The 15084-nt window shown below is 52.8% G+C and overlaps 7 protein-coding genes across 7 annotated transcripts in view; 4 read left to right on the forward strand and 3 right to left on the reverse strand.

Moving 5' to 3' along the window:
• CCM_02697 (tyrosinase precursor) overlaps positions 1-1180 on the reverse strand; it is a gene marked incomplete at both ends in the record, with an annotated part of 2196 nt that extends 1016 nt beyond the window's left edge. The window contains 4 exons of the mRNA XM_006667849.1: positions 45-432; positions 491-645; positions 704-1044; positions 1114-1180. Coding sequence (XP_006667912.1) covers positions 45-432; positions 491-645; positions 704-1044; positions 1114-1180 — 951 coding nt within the window. The remainder of the gene's footprint in view (positions 1-44; positions 433-490; positions 646-703; positions 1045-1113) is intronic.
• A 2929-nt stretch (positions 1181-4109) lies between these two features.
• Positions 4110-5536, forward strand: CCM_02698 (endothiapepsin precursor; the record flags this gene model as incomplete). The annotated part of the gene is made up of 3 exons (XM_006667850.1): positions 4110-4402; positions 4463-4579; positions 4648-5536. The coding sequence occupies 3 exons, from the start codon at positions 4110-4112 to the stop codon at positions 5534-5536; spliced, it is 1299 nt and encodes a 432-aa protein (XP_006667913.1).
• A 203-nt stretch (positions 5537-5739) lies between these two features.
• On the reverse strand, positions 5740-7629 carry CCM_02699 (allantoate permease, putative; the record flags this gene model as incomplete). The annotated part of the gene is made up of 4 exons (XM_006667851.1): positions 5740-6752; positions 6815-7077; positions 7138-7310; positions 7369-7629. The coding sequence occupies 4 exons, from the start codon at positions 7627-7629 to the stop codon at positions 5740-5742; spliced, it is 1710 nt and encodes a 569-aa protein (XP_006667914.1).
• Positions 7630-8276: 647 nt separating this feature from the next.
• Positions 8277-9847, forward strand: CCM_02700 (monooxygenase, putative; the record flags this gene model as incomplete). Its single annotated transcript, XM_006667852.1, has 5 exons — positions 8277-8450; positions 8483-8589; positions 8647-8896; positions 8950-9078; positions 9140-9847. The coding sequence occupies 5 exons, from the start codon at positions 8277-8279 to the stop codon at positions 9845-9847; spliced, it is 1368 nt and encodes a 455-aa protein (XP_006667915.1).
• Positions 9848-10748: 901 nt separating this feature from the next.
• Positions 10749-11083, forward strand: CCM_02701 (uncharacterized protein; the record flags this gene model as incomplete). Its single annotated transcript, XM_006667853.1, has 3 exons — positions 10749-10759; positions 10847-10877; positions 10955-11083. 3 exons carry the CDS (start codon positions 10749-10751, stop codon positions 11081-11083), a joined length of 171 nt encoding a protein of 56 aa, XP_006667916.1.
• A 477-nt stretch (positions 11084-11560) lies between these two features.
• CCM_02702 (LysM domain-containing protein) lies at positions 11561-13414 on the forward strand (the record flags this gene model as incomplete). Its single annotated transcript, XM_006667854.1, has 1 exon — positions 11561-13414. The coding sequence occupies one exon, from the start codon at positions 11561-11563 to the stop codon at positions 13412-13414; it is 1854 nt and encodes a 617-aa protein (XP_006667917.1).
• A 145-nt stretch (positions 13415-13559) lies between these two features.
• On the reverse strand, positions 13560-14508 carry CCM_02703 (phosphorylase, putative; the record flags this gene model as incomplete). The annotated part of the gene is made up of 2 exons (XM_006667855.1): positions 13560-14336; positions 14401-14508. 2 exons carry the CDS (start codon positions 14506-14508, stop codon positions 13560-13562), a joined length of 885 nt encoding a protein of 294 aa, XP_006667918.1.
• Between the last annotated feature and the right edge of the window lie 576 nt (positions 14509-15084).

Below are 15084 nucleotides of genomic sequence, written 5' to 3' on the forward strand. Positions count from 1 at the left end.
GTTACCGTTGACTCCTGGCTGGTTGTTACTGCCGAAGTTGTCACCGCCGAAGTGGTCACTGTCGACTCCTGGCTGGTTGTCACCGCCGACTCCTTGCTACTTGGCTCTGTCGTCTTTTCCTCCTCTTTATCACCATATAGCGAGTTGACCGTCTTCAAGGCGCTCGCCTGCATCTCTGCTGCCGACTTGGTCCAGTATTCGAGGCCTTGGTACGCATACCCAAGCACTTTGATGTCGTTGACCGTGCTAGAGGTGTGCCACTCGCCATTGACCTGTCTAAATGGCTGCAAAGGCGAGTCCAGAGTGATCATTGTGCCTTCGGCACTGTTGAAGCGCGACTTGCCACTGTACGTGCCATTAAAGGTGGACTTTTCGGGATGTATGGACTGCCAGTATGCCCATAACCTATCAACGTTCGCGTGATGCAGCATGCTAGTAAATTGGTCAGTACAGGTTCAACTGTAGCGAGGAAGGACCTTGGAGTACATACAAGAGAGGGTCGAAAGCAGAATACTCCGAGTCTATGAATTGGCCGGCGCAGCCAGCATCCAGGTGAACAGAATTGTGGACGCCCTCGACGCTATTGCCAACCGCCGAATACGTGCTAAAGTCGGAAAACGACTTCGCCCGTACAAACGCATCAAACTGTAGATAATTCAGGTCACTAGATGAAATAGGATGACTTGATCCATACACTGCTTACCAGACTAGCCTTTAAGTTGCTGTTGTGGAGATTATTGTTCGCCTGCGTCGTGGTGCTGCACCTGTATACGCGCTCGCCCGGCTGAAACTGTCCGAATTTGCCGTTTAATGTTTCTTTGGGGAAGATGTACGTGTACAGCGGATTGACGATGTCTTTTGCGACAACGCCAGTCTCTGTAGCAACCTTGGCTGTGATCGTCTCGGGGAGTATAACGCTGGGGAGATCGGGCTCGAGGGCCCAGTCCCAGTACGGAGCCCTCAGATCGTCGGCCGCTTTTTGGTAAGTCGAGCGCACGTTTTCAGGATAGCCGGCGGCCAGACTCTTGGCTTGCTTGACTAGCACTTGCTATAAGCAAGATTGTTGGTCATTATGGCTCTCATGCGATGGACAAGCAGATGTGGGATGCATACCTCGAACAGCGAGACGTAAACTCGGTGCCAGACGATGAAGAGATTTTCCTGTATTTCTTGTGAGCATATTCAGAAAATCGGTGTCTGCATGGGTCAGACGTACTACATGAGCACTATAGCCCCCCCAACTAGTGGCGCTCGTCGCTCCCGCATTGTTATACTCGATGAACGGTCGGCCGTGTATACCTATAGCTGTATTAGACAAATCATCTCGTCAAGCACTCGGTCAGGACATACCTGCGATCTGGAAGAAGGACTCTGGGTGGCTCACATCACGGTCGCTCATGGATCGCAAAGCCTGGATGTAAAGATCCCTAGATGCCACATTGAATCAGTGCTCGCTCCATTTCCGTGTCTAATAGGGTCCGACTTGCCATTGTGGGCCAGCTTCCGCTGCCAGCTCCGTGATGCTTCGTCTCAGAGGAACTGGGCTGTCAGCCTTAGCGCTCGCCAAAACACCAACTATGGCTCCAGAAACGCCTTCGGTGATGGAATCAAGTGACGCCGCTGAGACTGTCGAGGTCAGGCTCAGAGCCAAGCCGAAAATACCCAATTGCAGCCGCATCTTGAAGTAGTACAAGACACCGCGATACGATCAGCAACGCTAAAGCATTTCAGACCGGCTGAAGCCTTTTAGATATACTCGACATTCTTCGAGCGCCCTCGCTCCGGCTGTCGTGACCGATCGGCTGCCGCTGGTCTGGATACCGTTGGCCGATGAGTTGGGCAGTGGGGTTGGACAGTGACCAGCATACTTCCGAAATTCCCATCGTTTTCTTGAACAGAGTGTGTTACGGGTAAATGGGGTTACATGACGTACAATGCCGATGCAACCGAAAGTCTTTGAGTCTGTACAACTCAGATGGGATCTAAAACACGACTACCCGAAGCTCTGATGAACAATGAGCTGCTGACTTTGCGCTAGCTTATCCGCAAGGCTACAAAAAACCACTAAACATGTCCACGGGTTCGTTACTTACTGTTATCCCTTACTTGGGTGAGATCGTTGTGGGATCCCGGTATCCACGATTTGTTTCTTCGCTTGGATAACTGATGCGTCCGAGTTATCACCGACCCTATAGCAACCTACTAATTATGCGCAGCCACGGAGGGAAAAGAAATACCTCGGTCATTTTAGGATATTGATTGATAGGACACTATTGGGAGCACGGCCCGCATAGCCCGTTGCGACACGACAGGCGTGCAGGACACTATTTGATCCATGCGGGTTCAGGTGTTTGTCTCCGTATCTGCGCTCCTCTGGTGCTCCCGTCTCCCGCATTTTAATATATTCCAAACACGCCGGGTCCGTGACAAGGCTAGCCTTAGCCAATGTTCAGACGATTGCAGGAACTAGGAGTTGGTGAAGGAAACAAGTCACGCGAGAAACGCAGACTTTTGACGATATCGTCTGAACTTGCATGGTGGAGCGCGCTAAAATTAGACAAGATATTGGATTCAAATTTATATTAAAAAAAATCAGGGCCTCGGGTATGCTATTCTTTGTGTTGATGGAATAGTTGAGAGTCTGAATCTAGAAGTCTACCTTTGTATTGGGTCTTGAAATCATCCACGCAATATTGGTGAGCATTTGGGCAGTCACAATGTCGCCGTCGCCAAAGAGATTCAGAATCTTTGTCTGTCGTAGCCTTACCCAGGGGTCATGAGTCTAATGTGTACAGTAATCCAACTCAAATACATTGCCTCGTTTCCATATGGCTGTGTCGCTCATTCAATTTTGAGGTTTTCGTGCAAGTTCCCGACTTGTGAAATCACAAGGCGTTGACTTATGACAGGCAAATATTAACCCTGACCTTTTGCCAATTTTGCCACAACTATTACTGTTCGATTAATATGAGGCCCACCATATTACTCTCAGGGCATATATTATATCCAAGTGCAAGGTTTTTTCCGCGTAGTTGTGAGTTAACTCTCACATGTCAAACTTGAAATGCTTCGAGTCAAGCGATCGGGTATTGAAACTGCTACCCTTGAGCGCCTCGGCCGAGTCAAAAAATGTGTCCGCTAGCCAGGACCAGAGAAAAAGTTTGACTTGGCGTAACCAGTCACATATGTGTAAGGGATCTAATAGCTCTTTGGCAAAATAAACTTCAATACTGATGGTGTTGACGTGACCGCCTAGCACCAGACTGCAAGTCAGAACTGGACGCATTCTGAGGGATGAGAATACGCCTTGCGACCGCAGTTATAGAACAGTATACAATAAAGATGCACCTGAGAGTTTATCTCGGCGTTGAGAATGAATTCTCGACCAAGATTATTGGGTTGTCAAAAACATGTTTGTTGGGCCGTGTTTCCCCACACTGTGTCAACTGTATCAGACGGACGAGCAAACGCCGCCCTACCAGCCCTAACATCGTCGAGCAAAAGTTGGCATTCTTGACGTGTCGATAAACTGTTCAATGTCTATCAAATTTATCCAGCTACAAGACAAATTCCGACCGACAAAGCCTGCGCCCAGATTTTGCGCGGTATGCGGATTCCAGGCAATGTCATTTCTGCTCGGACGCGTTAGCATGTCTCACATTAAGCATCAAGCTATGAGTGCATGATGGATTGTCTCTCCCTCCAGCCAGGCATCGTCCTCTCGCGGGCGATCCCTTTCTTGAACGCCCGCCACATTGGTCTGGTTTCCCAGCCCCATGTCTCACCTAGCCAGGTTCGCAAGCTTGTTTGTTGGTGCGCGCGGCGGCCAGACATGACTGAGGTCGATGCGCGCCATAACGCCGCCGATTTGCGCCGCCATTCGCATTTCTCCCTCTCCAGATCCCCTTTTTCTATCCGTATGACGACGGAGCTCGTTTCCTGCAGCGCAGCGATCTGCGCGTGGACCGCAAGTCGGCCCCAGTTGTGCTACATGCAAAACCTATAAAAGGCACCACAGTCCCACGAGTCGCATCCACCGCTGGCTCAAGCTTGCTCGACACTCTTTTGTACACCTGCCTCATCCTGTTGGACACGACACGCTGCACGACATGAAGACGACGACACTGACTGCCGCCCTGGCCCTGGCGACCACGGGTTACTCGGCCGCGCAATGGAGTCCCGTCTCCAGTGCTGCTACGGGTGCCAACGCAAGATTCTCTCTGCAGCAGATGTACAACGACAAGTTCAAAGGAGTCAACCCGACCGATGCTCTCTTGCGTGCGTACTCGCGTTACGCAACGTTTGTGCCCGACCACATCCAGGCCCTCGTTGATAAGGAGCCGTCGCTCAAGGCTACATTTCACGCCTTGTTCTCCGGTACAGAAACCCACGCTCTAAAAACGTATGTGATATCAGGGACTGTTTGCTAACGAATCCCTTGTGCAGATGATCCGGCTGGCAGCGTACACGCAGAAGCGGCACCCCCGTCAGATGTCGACTCTGAATACGTGCTTCCCGTATCTCTCGGCACACCACCCCAAATTCTGCCTCTAAATTTGGACACTGGCTCTTCAGACTTGTAAAAGTCCCCTTTTCCGTTCCGTACAGTTCACTGCCACGGTGACACTGGCTAACGCTGTGCGATAGCTGGGTCTTTTCCACAGCTACCCCTCAAGATGAGCTTCGGGGCCAGAAGATTTACTATCCTCAAAACTCAACAACCAGCAAGACGCTCCCAGGTGAGCACTGGAAGATTAGATACGGCGATAATTCAACCGCCAACGGCGATGTGTACATTGATCGCGCCGCTATTGGCCCCGTGGGCTTTGATAAGCAAGCCATCCAAGTCGCCACGGCCATCTCCAGTTCCATTGCCGAGGACGGCTTCTTTTCCGGCATCCTCGGCATGGCTAGCAGCTATGCCAACACAGTCAAGCCGACCAAGCAGGTGACCTTTTTGGACAACATCAAGGACACACTCGACGCGCCCGTCTTCACCGCCAACCTGCAAAAGGGCATGTCCGGCAACTACAACTTTGGGTACATTGACGCGTCCGAGCACACGGGCGACATTGCCTATACCCCCATCAACACCAACTCTTCATTCTGGGAGGTGGAGCTCAGTGGCTACCAGTTTGGCCAAGACGCCTTCAAGAATGAAAGAGTTGTTGGTATCGTGGACACGGGTACAACACTCTTGTTGTTCCCTCAGCATGTTGTTGATGAATACTACGGAAAATTGCCCGGCTCCTTCTTTGATAAACAGTCGGCCACCATGGTGTTCCCCTGCGACTTGACCCCGCCCGACTTCTTCTTCGGTGTCGGCAACGATTACCGCGGCCGCATCCCCGGGCACTACATGAACTACGCGCACCAGTCTGCCAAGTACTGCTACGGCGGTCTGCAGTCGGCCAAGGGTATCCCCTTTTGCATCTTTGGAGACATTCTACTCAAGGCGCAGTTTGTAGTCTTTGACCGCGGTAATCTGTCCGTCGGCTTTGCCAACAAAAAGACGGTTCCTGCTCCGCAGAGCTAGACGGTTCGACAGGTTGGTGTCCGGGCATGATGAAATGGGGAGCGGTGGCCGTTAAAAAGGAAATAGGCTAGCGATGCGCATTGTATACGAAAGCGATATATTCAAGTATCTACAGAATGGGCATTCTTCTTCCCTCTTGGAAGAACCCCCATCGACTTTTATACCAATAGACAATGGTTGCCCCGATATGCCTTTAACTCGGGCTAATGAAAATCCTGAAGAAGGAAAAATTTGAAGCGATCGCCGAATTTTGTTCCTCTTATAAAACATAGCGGCTGCATCATAGTTGTTAGTTGGAAGCAAGTTCTTCTACTGGGCAGGGTGACTTGCAATTTCAAGTTTTGTCTGTCAGTCAGGTCAAGCTGATTTCTGTCGACAACTTGTCTTTCCGTGGTGCCATCCGCCTTGACCGTCTCAATAATTCCGTTATCTTCGACGCTATTCTCCTGCTCCATCTTGTCGCGCCGTTTGTTTTCGCGATCTAGATAGATGCGGAGAATCAGGACAATAATGGCAGGAACAATTGCCGCCACAATGAGAAGAATGATCCATGTTGGGCGGTAGCGCGGCCGCCACTGCGGGCGGAAAAGCTGGGGCGAGATGATGTTGCCCAGGCCGTACGCGGCATGGTAGAGGGCAATGACGGTCGTCTTTTTCGTGTGGCCGGCCGAGGCATTCGCCGCCCAGATCATGACTACCGCATACGGCACACCGGTCGCGGAACGGATCCATATGCCGGTGATGAGTCCCCAGCGGTTATGCGAGGGGAGGCTGAGCAAGAGGACGCTCGAAAGGGCCGTCGGTATGTAGGCGAAGAGCGAGATCCACGCGCGGCTGTTTTTTGTATTATACAGTGCGATGGCAGCGAGCGCGAGGCAGGTAAAGTTCATGGCTCCTAGCACAGCGCCGAGAAGCGTCGTCTGCAAGACCGTGAAGCCAAAGGAATTGATGAGGAGCGAGTATTGGTTGGTGGTTCCGTTGGCCATTTCCTGTGTAAGCGCGTGTCCGGTAAAGAGCCACGTCTTGGGATCCTTGAGGGCTTCGACGAACTGTTCCCTCTTGAAGCGCTTCTGCTCAATGCCAGAATGATTCTCCTTGATTCGGAGGATAGCCTTGGCGCGCTCCTCGGGTGTCAAGAAAGAAGCGTACAAGGGACTGTCGGGAAGGAGGAGGTAGACGAAGACACCGAAAAGCATGGTCACCGCGCCGCAAAGGACTATGAGCATGTGAGCAAGTGTGTTTCTAGAGATGAACTTGCAGGTGTAGGCGGACACGTACACATGAGCCACTGCCATGGCGCAAAGTGGCCAGTGTGAATGTGCAAGACACCATAGGACAGCAGTCCAGAAGTGATTGGACTCCCGTTGCCGACGGACCACATGATGGGCATCAGCACGGCTTGCTCCTGGTATGTAAAAAACATGGACATGATGAGAAGAAACGAAGGCACAATGCAGGCCTCGAATACTCCCAACAAGAAGCGCACAACGAAAAGTGAGGCGAAATTCTTGCACGGGATATGGAGGAGTGTGATGCCGCCCCTTCAGTTGAATGTATGTAAGTGATTGGGTCCTCCCGCCAGTGTATGAAGGAGGACATACCAGATCACGAGATTACCCGCGAGCCATTTAGCGACGGGGAACCTCTGCAACGCCCAGTTTTGCGGAAATTCTGCCAGCATGTAGCCAAAGTAGAATATCGACGACAGCCAATTGTACTGGTTCGGGCTGAGGTTCGCGTCCTTTAAAATCCCAAGAACGGCTGAGCTGCCTAGCTAATAGAGTGACTTTTCATCAGTGTCTATTTTCAGTCATGAGACGCCAAAGACATACCGTTTGCTTGTCGAGAAACATGAGATGGTATCCGATGCACAGAAAGGGCAAGATGCGCCATATCAATTTGTTGCGGATCCTGATGGCTTCTTCCGGCGTCGGATCGGAGACGCTGACCTCGCTAAAGAGCTTGTAGCTCTCGTCAGCATATCGATCTGGCAGTTTCGGTGCATCTGCAGGAATTGAATCGTTGCTGTTGATGCTCGCTCGTGACACGACTCCTGCCTCGTAACGCGCATCTTTACCAAGAGTTTCCGGCATGACGGACTGTTACGGATTTTTAAGGCGCAATACAGAAGCTTGTTGTCTTGGCTGTGTCAAAAAACGTTATTAAATAAACGAAATTGCCATAAGAATCTCCCTTTCGTTATCTCAATGTAGGAACCTTTGTATCAGCTCAAGGACCCGGCCCTCGTCCGGTGTCGGAAACGGAATGACACTCAACGTACCTGGACTTGCGAATGAATTATCCACAAGCGTAGCTCCGCGGATACTGTCGTCTTTGGTGGGCATTAATTATCTGCTATGATTGTGAGGTGCGGATGCTCTATTGGTCGTTGCATCTCCATGCCGGCGCCTCGCGTCATACTTGCTCCGTTGACGTGCTGGGTATTGCTTACAAAACGGCGGAATATTGATCAATTGCCTTCCAAAAGGCGCCCGGCTATAGGAAATGGATACGTGTGGCTTTCAAACAGTGAGGAATATTGATCTTTGATTTGCTTTTCGATGGGCTGATTTTTTCACATCTTCGTTAGTAGCCTCGCGCCAGCGTCGAGGGAGGGGTGACTGGATGAGGTAACAAGGTTGCATTCCGACCTCGGTAGCCTTGTCAGTCAAATACAGCATCGAGAGCCTTGTCCCGGAAACGCTGCTCTCTTTCTCTGTTTTCACATTTCTTGCAAAAAATGGGAGGAGAAAACGAGCCATTTCGAGTACTCATTGCCGGGGCGGGCATCGGTGGTCTGGCGACGGCCATTTCACTCGCTCGTGTTTCCGGCATACCAAACCTTGCTATCGAGATATATGAACAAGCGCCAGAACTTGTTGAAATCGGCGCAAGCATTGCTTTGAGTCCAAATGTATGTTGCGTCTTTGGATCTGAAAACTAAAGACTGACTTGAACAAGGGTATGCGTACACTGGAACGGCTGGGGGTACATGACGCACTGAGTGACGATCTTGGCTTCAGAGGCCCCAGCGGAATTCCCCAGATCTTTCGGTATAAATAAAAGAAAATTCAGTTGCTCTTATGACCACATCTTCTAATCGTTCACAGGCATTGGAAGTCGAATCAAGTTGTTTCCGTCGACACGCACACAAATGTGCCGGATCAGCGCCACCAAACCACCAGGTTCCATCGCGGCCATTTGCACGCTGCGCTCCTCGCCCATGTCGACAGATCCTCCATTCATCTCAACAAGCGAGTGGTCCGAGCCGAGGCGGGTGAAGAGGAAGCCGTGCTGTTTTTTGAGGATGGCACCCAGGCCCATGGCGACATTCTGATTGCCGCTGATGGTATCCGATCGGTTTGTGGAACTCGGCGCGCGTTTGTTCAATATGGCGTCTAACGACCGTGCAGAAAGTCAGGCAGTCTCTCCTCCCGAACTATCACTTGAAGTTTACCGGCAAGGTGTTTGTACGATCGACATTTGCTGCCTCCCTGGTAGAGGCTGAAGTCCCCGACCTTCCACTCGATGCTATCCACTGGGTACGTCGAGCACTTAACCCTTGCAACACGCTATCAACAAGAGAAAGCTAATCGGACACAGTGGGGACCGAAAGATTCCTTCTTTGCTTCCAAGCTCGGTAAAGGTCAGTATACTACGGTGGGTGCCTACGAGGACACGCGAACTGGCGAGGAACTCGAGGAGGCCGTTGCCTGGAACCAGGCCGGCAACGTCGAGTCCTTTCGGGAAAGATACAAGGACTGGCACCCGGTCGTCAAGCGCCTCGCCGAGCTCACACCCAGTGTGCGCTTGTTCCCCAACTACGCGGGATCCGCCTTGTCCACCTGGCTGCCGGCACCGCGCGTCGCTCTTCTCGGAGACGCGGCCCATACCCACGGCGGCGCGTTTGCCGCCGGGGGCTCTCTGGCGCTGAATGATGCGCTCGCGCTTGGTCTGGCGCTCCGACATGCACTGGGCTCGAGAGCGGCGGCGACAGATTCGGGCCTGCGACTTGCTGAGATTCAACATGCTTTGACGCTGTATGATAGAACGCGACAGCCGCATGTCACGAAGCTGCTGGATATCATTCACGCTGCCCCTGCTCAGACTCGACCGGCGTTTGCATCTGCAGAGGCGGAGAATGAGGCCTTGATTGCGCGGTTCAAAAATCGGCCTGATCTTACGTGGCTGTCGGAGCATGATGTGGAGGCTGCATTTAAGAAGACAGTCGATGATCTTGGCGATGCCGAAACAAGCCACAAGTCTCAGATATCTAGGACGACATTGCCACAGTACGAGAGTAAACTCTGAACAGACGTCTCTGCTGTTGGATGGGCATTGAGTAACTAGAGAGGCAGGCTGCAGTTGGGTGCTGGAGAAGGACTGGACATGGAACAGGGAATGGGGCCAGGGGCATCTCATCGTCGATCATTCCGTTCTTGGCTACGATGTCAGGTACTAATAAGGGGGGAACCTTTTTTCGGAAGCGTTCTTGGCCGACACGTTTTCCTTGGCTTTCAGGGAGGACTCGATGAGCGAAGAGCAGGGTCGGCGCGGCAACCTCTCTCTCAGCTTGACTGGCACAAAGCAATTTGGGAACCTGCCAAAAATCACAGGGCAGCGTCAGCTTTTTTAGCTCGTGGCGCGATGGACGTTAATAATTTAGAACGAATGTGTGCAATAGCTCAGGATGAACCCTGCAATTAGGTAGTATCGCTATAAGGTCATTCGCTGTTACCGAACCCATCACATGCTAGTGCTCTGCACATGTGCGGCGACCAAGTGGCTTTCAGCAAGCCAAATACTTTCAGCAAGCCAAATACTTTCAGCAAGCCAAAGACTTTCAGCTATGTCACCGCTGCGGCGGCGGGCGGAGAAGCCCATGCACCATGCACAGTACACTCTCGTCGTGACCATACTTCCACCATGTTGCTTCACCGAGGCACTTGATTGCTTCGCAGCGCTACTCTCCATTATTATGACATTTTTTTCGTCGGGGTTCAGGGCTGTCCACGATACGCGAATCGCAGTGGCCAATGAGATGCTCGACATGCGCTGGCGAGCCCGGAGAGTTCAGCCCACAACCGCAACAGCCCCGGCCAGGACGGCAAAGGGTTTCGTTCTGGCCGGAGATTGGTCGCTAGGGTAGGGCGCCACCGTGCGGGGAGACGGCGCTGTAACTAGCGGGAGAAGAAAGCAATTGTGATGAACCATGCAGTTTATGTACATATGAAAATCGTTCTGATCATCAACGATAACTGACCACCCCTATTCAGCAAGGGAGGCAGCCCTCTGCTCAGACTTTCACAGTTTTCCTCTCATGTCACGTGAGACCAGTCTGGTACGTTTGGTCCGGGCCCGTTTGGTCCCTACTAAGTACACGCGCTTCGTTTGTCAACCCTGCAACGCAACAAACAGCCGACGAGTTATCCCGTCACGTCTTCCACCACCCGACACCTCAAAAACATCAAGACAATGATTTCGTCGCCTGACGGGCCCTGCTCGGCGTCACTTGATGCTCGCCTCCAAAAGGCCCGCCCGCAATGAGACGTTCAGGTGGGCGCCGTCGCCCTTTTTAGCGTGCACACCCCGTCTCCATCAGCCAGTCACGCTCCAAGAAGCATCCGACGTTGGGAGAGGCTGACCACCCGGACCCCTGGAACCAGCCAAGATGCTGCCCGCCATGAACCTGCAGGGTTTGATTAGGAGAACTTCTGCAATGGCGGCGCGCATTGGCACTTGTCGGTGCTTTGCCCAGCCAGATGCCATGGCGGAAAACAAGACGGTTCCCGCCCGTTCATGCGGCAGTGTCAGTCAGCCCCGTGGTTGCTTGGCGGTTCTTATATAGAGCGGCACACTTTGCACAGAGTGAGCAAGGCCGTCTCTTTGGCCATGTGATGCTTCAGTATCCCAAGCTGTGTAGCTGTCTATATACGGCTCACAATCACTCGGTTCTCGTTGGGGGATTTCGTTGCTTCTGATGAAGAATTGCCCGTTTTGATCTGAAGTACACCAACACCCACCATGAGATCTCTCGCGCTATCGGCGCTTGTCGCAAGTCTTTGGACCTTGACACTCGTCAACGGCCAGCAGGACCTCGCCCCCAGAGACGGCAGCTGCCGAAAGGAAGACCGAACCTACAGCGCCGAGGTGCCCCGAGCCGGCAGCTACCAGCCATGGACCCTCATCCCGTTTGGCAAGGTCGGGTTTCCAGCCAAGCAGTACATCACCATTGTCAACCTCACCCCCCACCGCTTCGTCCTGGATAAGGGCGCCACGCACTCGTACCAGATGGACGTGTTTGACTGGGACGACATCCCCCAGGGCCGTGCACGCCAGAACACTGCCACGTACACGTTCAAGGCGGGTAAGAACCCAGTCGACGACAATGGCGAGGCCTACTACTCCATACAGGGAACCAACAAAAAGTTCATGGTGCGCGCCACGACGCACATTCCCGACAGCTACCCCCGCCGCACTGTCTTTGACTTGAGCGGCATGGGCCTGGGCCAGCGTGAGTACTCTGATCCGGGCAAGGAGTCCCCCGTCACGCTCGTCATCACGGGCAGTGACTCGTATGGCTTCACGGCCTCGCTGCGACACGGCCCTGGCAACTGGATGAAGGGCATTTACAACGTCATCAAAGACCGCCAGGTCCAGCACTTGTTCCTCCCCGGTACCCATGATGCTGGTATGAGCCGGATCAGTGGCAATATTGCCTCCCTCGGCTCTTCTCCCAACACGCAGACCCAAGGCATCACGATATACGACCAACTGCGCGCCGGTTCACGTCTCTTTGATCTACGCGTGGGCACTGTTCATAACGCGACAGATACCAGCAGATACGGGTACTGGATACTCCATGTCAACAACGAGAGGGCCGACGTCGCCATCGGCAATTCTGGAGAAGCTCTCGACGAAGTCATTCGAGAAGTCAACCAGTTTACTGCAGAGAACCCTGGCGAGCTCGTCTTCTTCCGTGTTCGATACCTGATTGGCATCCGCAACATCCCCAGCTTTGGGCCAATTTACTGGACCACAGCCATGGTTAATGAATTCTTTGGGAAGCTTCGTGGTGTGAACAACCGCTGCGGTAATCTCGACACGGGTACCAAGTTCAACAAGCAAAAGGCGTCGTACTTTATGGATCAAAATGGAGGCAACGGTTGTGTCTTGTTCTTGCTCGACACTGCCAACTTGCAGGATGGTGTTCCTCATGACTCTATTGGAGACGGTATTTACAGGACTGAGATGTTGGAGGTTTGGGACAACTGGTCAAACCTGCCCGACACCGAAAAGGTCGCCAAGGACCAGACAACAAAGTGGATGACAGTCGGCCGGTCCGGCAACTTCAACAATGACCAATTCCTCATCGCCCAGTGGATCATCAGCGCCGACGTCCTCACCACCACGGCCCTCACCATTGAGCAGATGGCGATCCAACCCACGAACCCGGCCCTGTACTGGATGGGCCTCAACAACATGAGCCCCGAGACATTTCCGACCGTCGTGCTGGTTGACTACATTGGCGTCGTTGTTGACGGCCGCCACAGCTGGGATCAGCTGAGCGCCGAAATGTACACTCTCGCCATCGGGATGAACCTGTACATGATTAGCGAAAACTGTGACATCAGCCAGCAGCGGTCACCGCTGCTACCACAGGGCCAGGCTTTCATGCTCGGCATACAATCGGATTCCAAGCCAAGACAGAATATCCCCAGGTGGAATGGCATCATCTATGAAAACGGTACGGTTGTCAATAATCCGTGCAATGGCACTCACCCCGGTCGCGTAGCAATTTTGAAGAGCGGCACAGTCTTCCTCAACGGAACGGTCGTATTTCGAGACAGAGTCAACCCCGAGTTTAGGGCGGTCTAGTTGTGTTTCAAAGTCTCTTCGCATGGCGTTTTTATAAATACAGGTCCCGCATTTTGTGTAAATAGACGACTATGGCAGGCCATAGCCGATAAAAATATATGACCGAATCTATGCTCTTCCTCTAAAGTCCTCGCAATTGAAACGGTTACTTGGGGACGCCCAGTTGACGAAGCAGGCTGCAGAGTCCTTGGTCTGTCCAGTTGTCAATCTCAGCTTGCGACGATACAGCTATGTATCCCAGCATTCCCATGGCATTTGCTCCCGACTCGGCACGGACAGCAGGTCGACGGCGTGGGATCACAACGATCCACCTTGCAGTCATGACGATGTTGTGGGAGCAGACAGCTCCAGGAAAGTCGTCCGTGTCGTACTCCTGGCATGTCTCAGCCGCCGCGGTGGCTTGCTTCAGCAACCTCTGATAGGCATCGACAACGTGGTCCGCCGAGGCCAGGCCAGAATCTGCGAATCGGTGGTAAAACCAGCGGAAGGGAATTTCCGGCGCCGCGTCGTCCGCCGAGTCCAAAAAAGAAGCCAAGGTATGGGGAGGCATCGGCATCAGTTGCATGTGCTTGTGCAGCCGGCTGTATCCCGCCCCTTTGCCGCAGTTGAAAAACATGGCCAGGTTGTCGTTGCCCGGGCTGGAGAGCAGCGTGCAGGCGGCGGCGAGGTCGGATCGGTCGAGCCGCTCATACTGCCGCCGGTAGCCGTCCTTGGTCAGCAGCAAGTAGTGCGGCCGCGCGTAGCAGAATTTGTTGACGGCCAGGACGTGGGAAGCGCCGACGTCGCCAATCTCATAGCCACGGGTGTCGATGTCGCTGCCGGGGCGGCGCACGCTCGTTTCCACGAGTTCCTCGGTTTGTTGCTTCCCTGCGGTAGCCGCTGTTGGCTTCTTGCTGAGAGCTGCGGTGAGGACGAATTGGAACTAGCAGGCTGTCTGTCAATGGTTGCAACTTGGGCAGAAAGCGGAACATGGCACGGAAACGCACAGTGAAGCCGCCATCCTCTTCGCGTACGACGGTCTGGTTGTCGCCGTACAAGACCAGGCCCTCATTAACCAGGCGGTCAAATTCTGAGAGTAAAAATATGCGATCCATGAAGATTGACAACGAAGTTGGTAGTTGGGTCTTGAAGTGTTGGGGAAGACAGCCAGCTGGCAAGACTCCAGCCTGGTTACGTGTATGGTGACGCCATTGGTCGCCGTTTGCTATCAAGAACGATGGGGAAAAAGGCACAGCCGAGATGCATCAGGGAAATTTCCCAATCCGGTATTCTTTCTGGTTCTTGATGCTGTTTGGGCACGATAACTAATCGGGTTATTTTGTAAGTTGGGCCCTAATAAAGTGAATAAATGCAACGAGACCAGTGGTGGCGGAGCATCGGGGAACTGAGGGCCTCGGCCAAGTCAAGGCAATGCGTAAGAATGCGTGCAGCGTTGATGAAGAACAGCCACCTTCTCTCCAATCCAGATCTAATTGGATGGGGGGGTTGCACGAAATCGATCAGCGCGGAAGCTACTATACGAGTCCACGAGACGACAAGCACGAGCAATCCCTAGGTAGATATGTAACTAGTTACTTGAAAAGCTCATCGGAATCAATCAAGCCATATCAGCTGAAAATTGGCCCCTGCATGACCTCACCACCGAGCCATTTGTGGTTCCAGCCAATTTC

This window comes from Cordyceps militaris (genome assembly GCF_000225605.1).
Source record: "Cordyceps militaris CM01 unplaced genomic scaffold CCM_S00002, whole genome shotgun sequence".
Taxonomy (NCBI): Eukaryota; Fungi; Ascomycota; class Sordariomycetes; order Hypocreales; family Cordycipitaceae; genus Cordyceps; species Cordyceps militaris.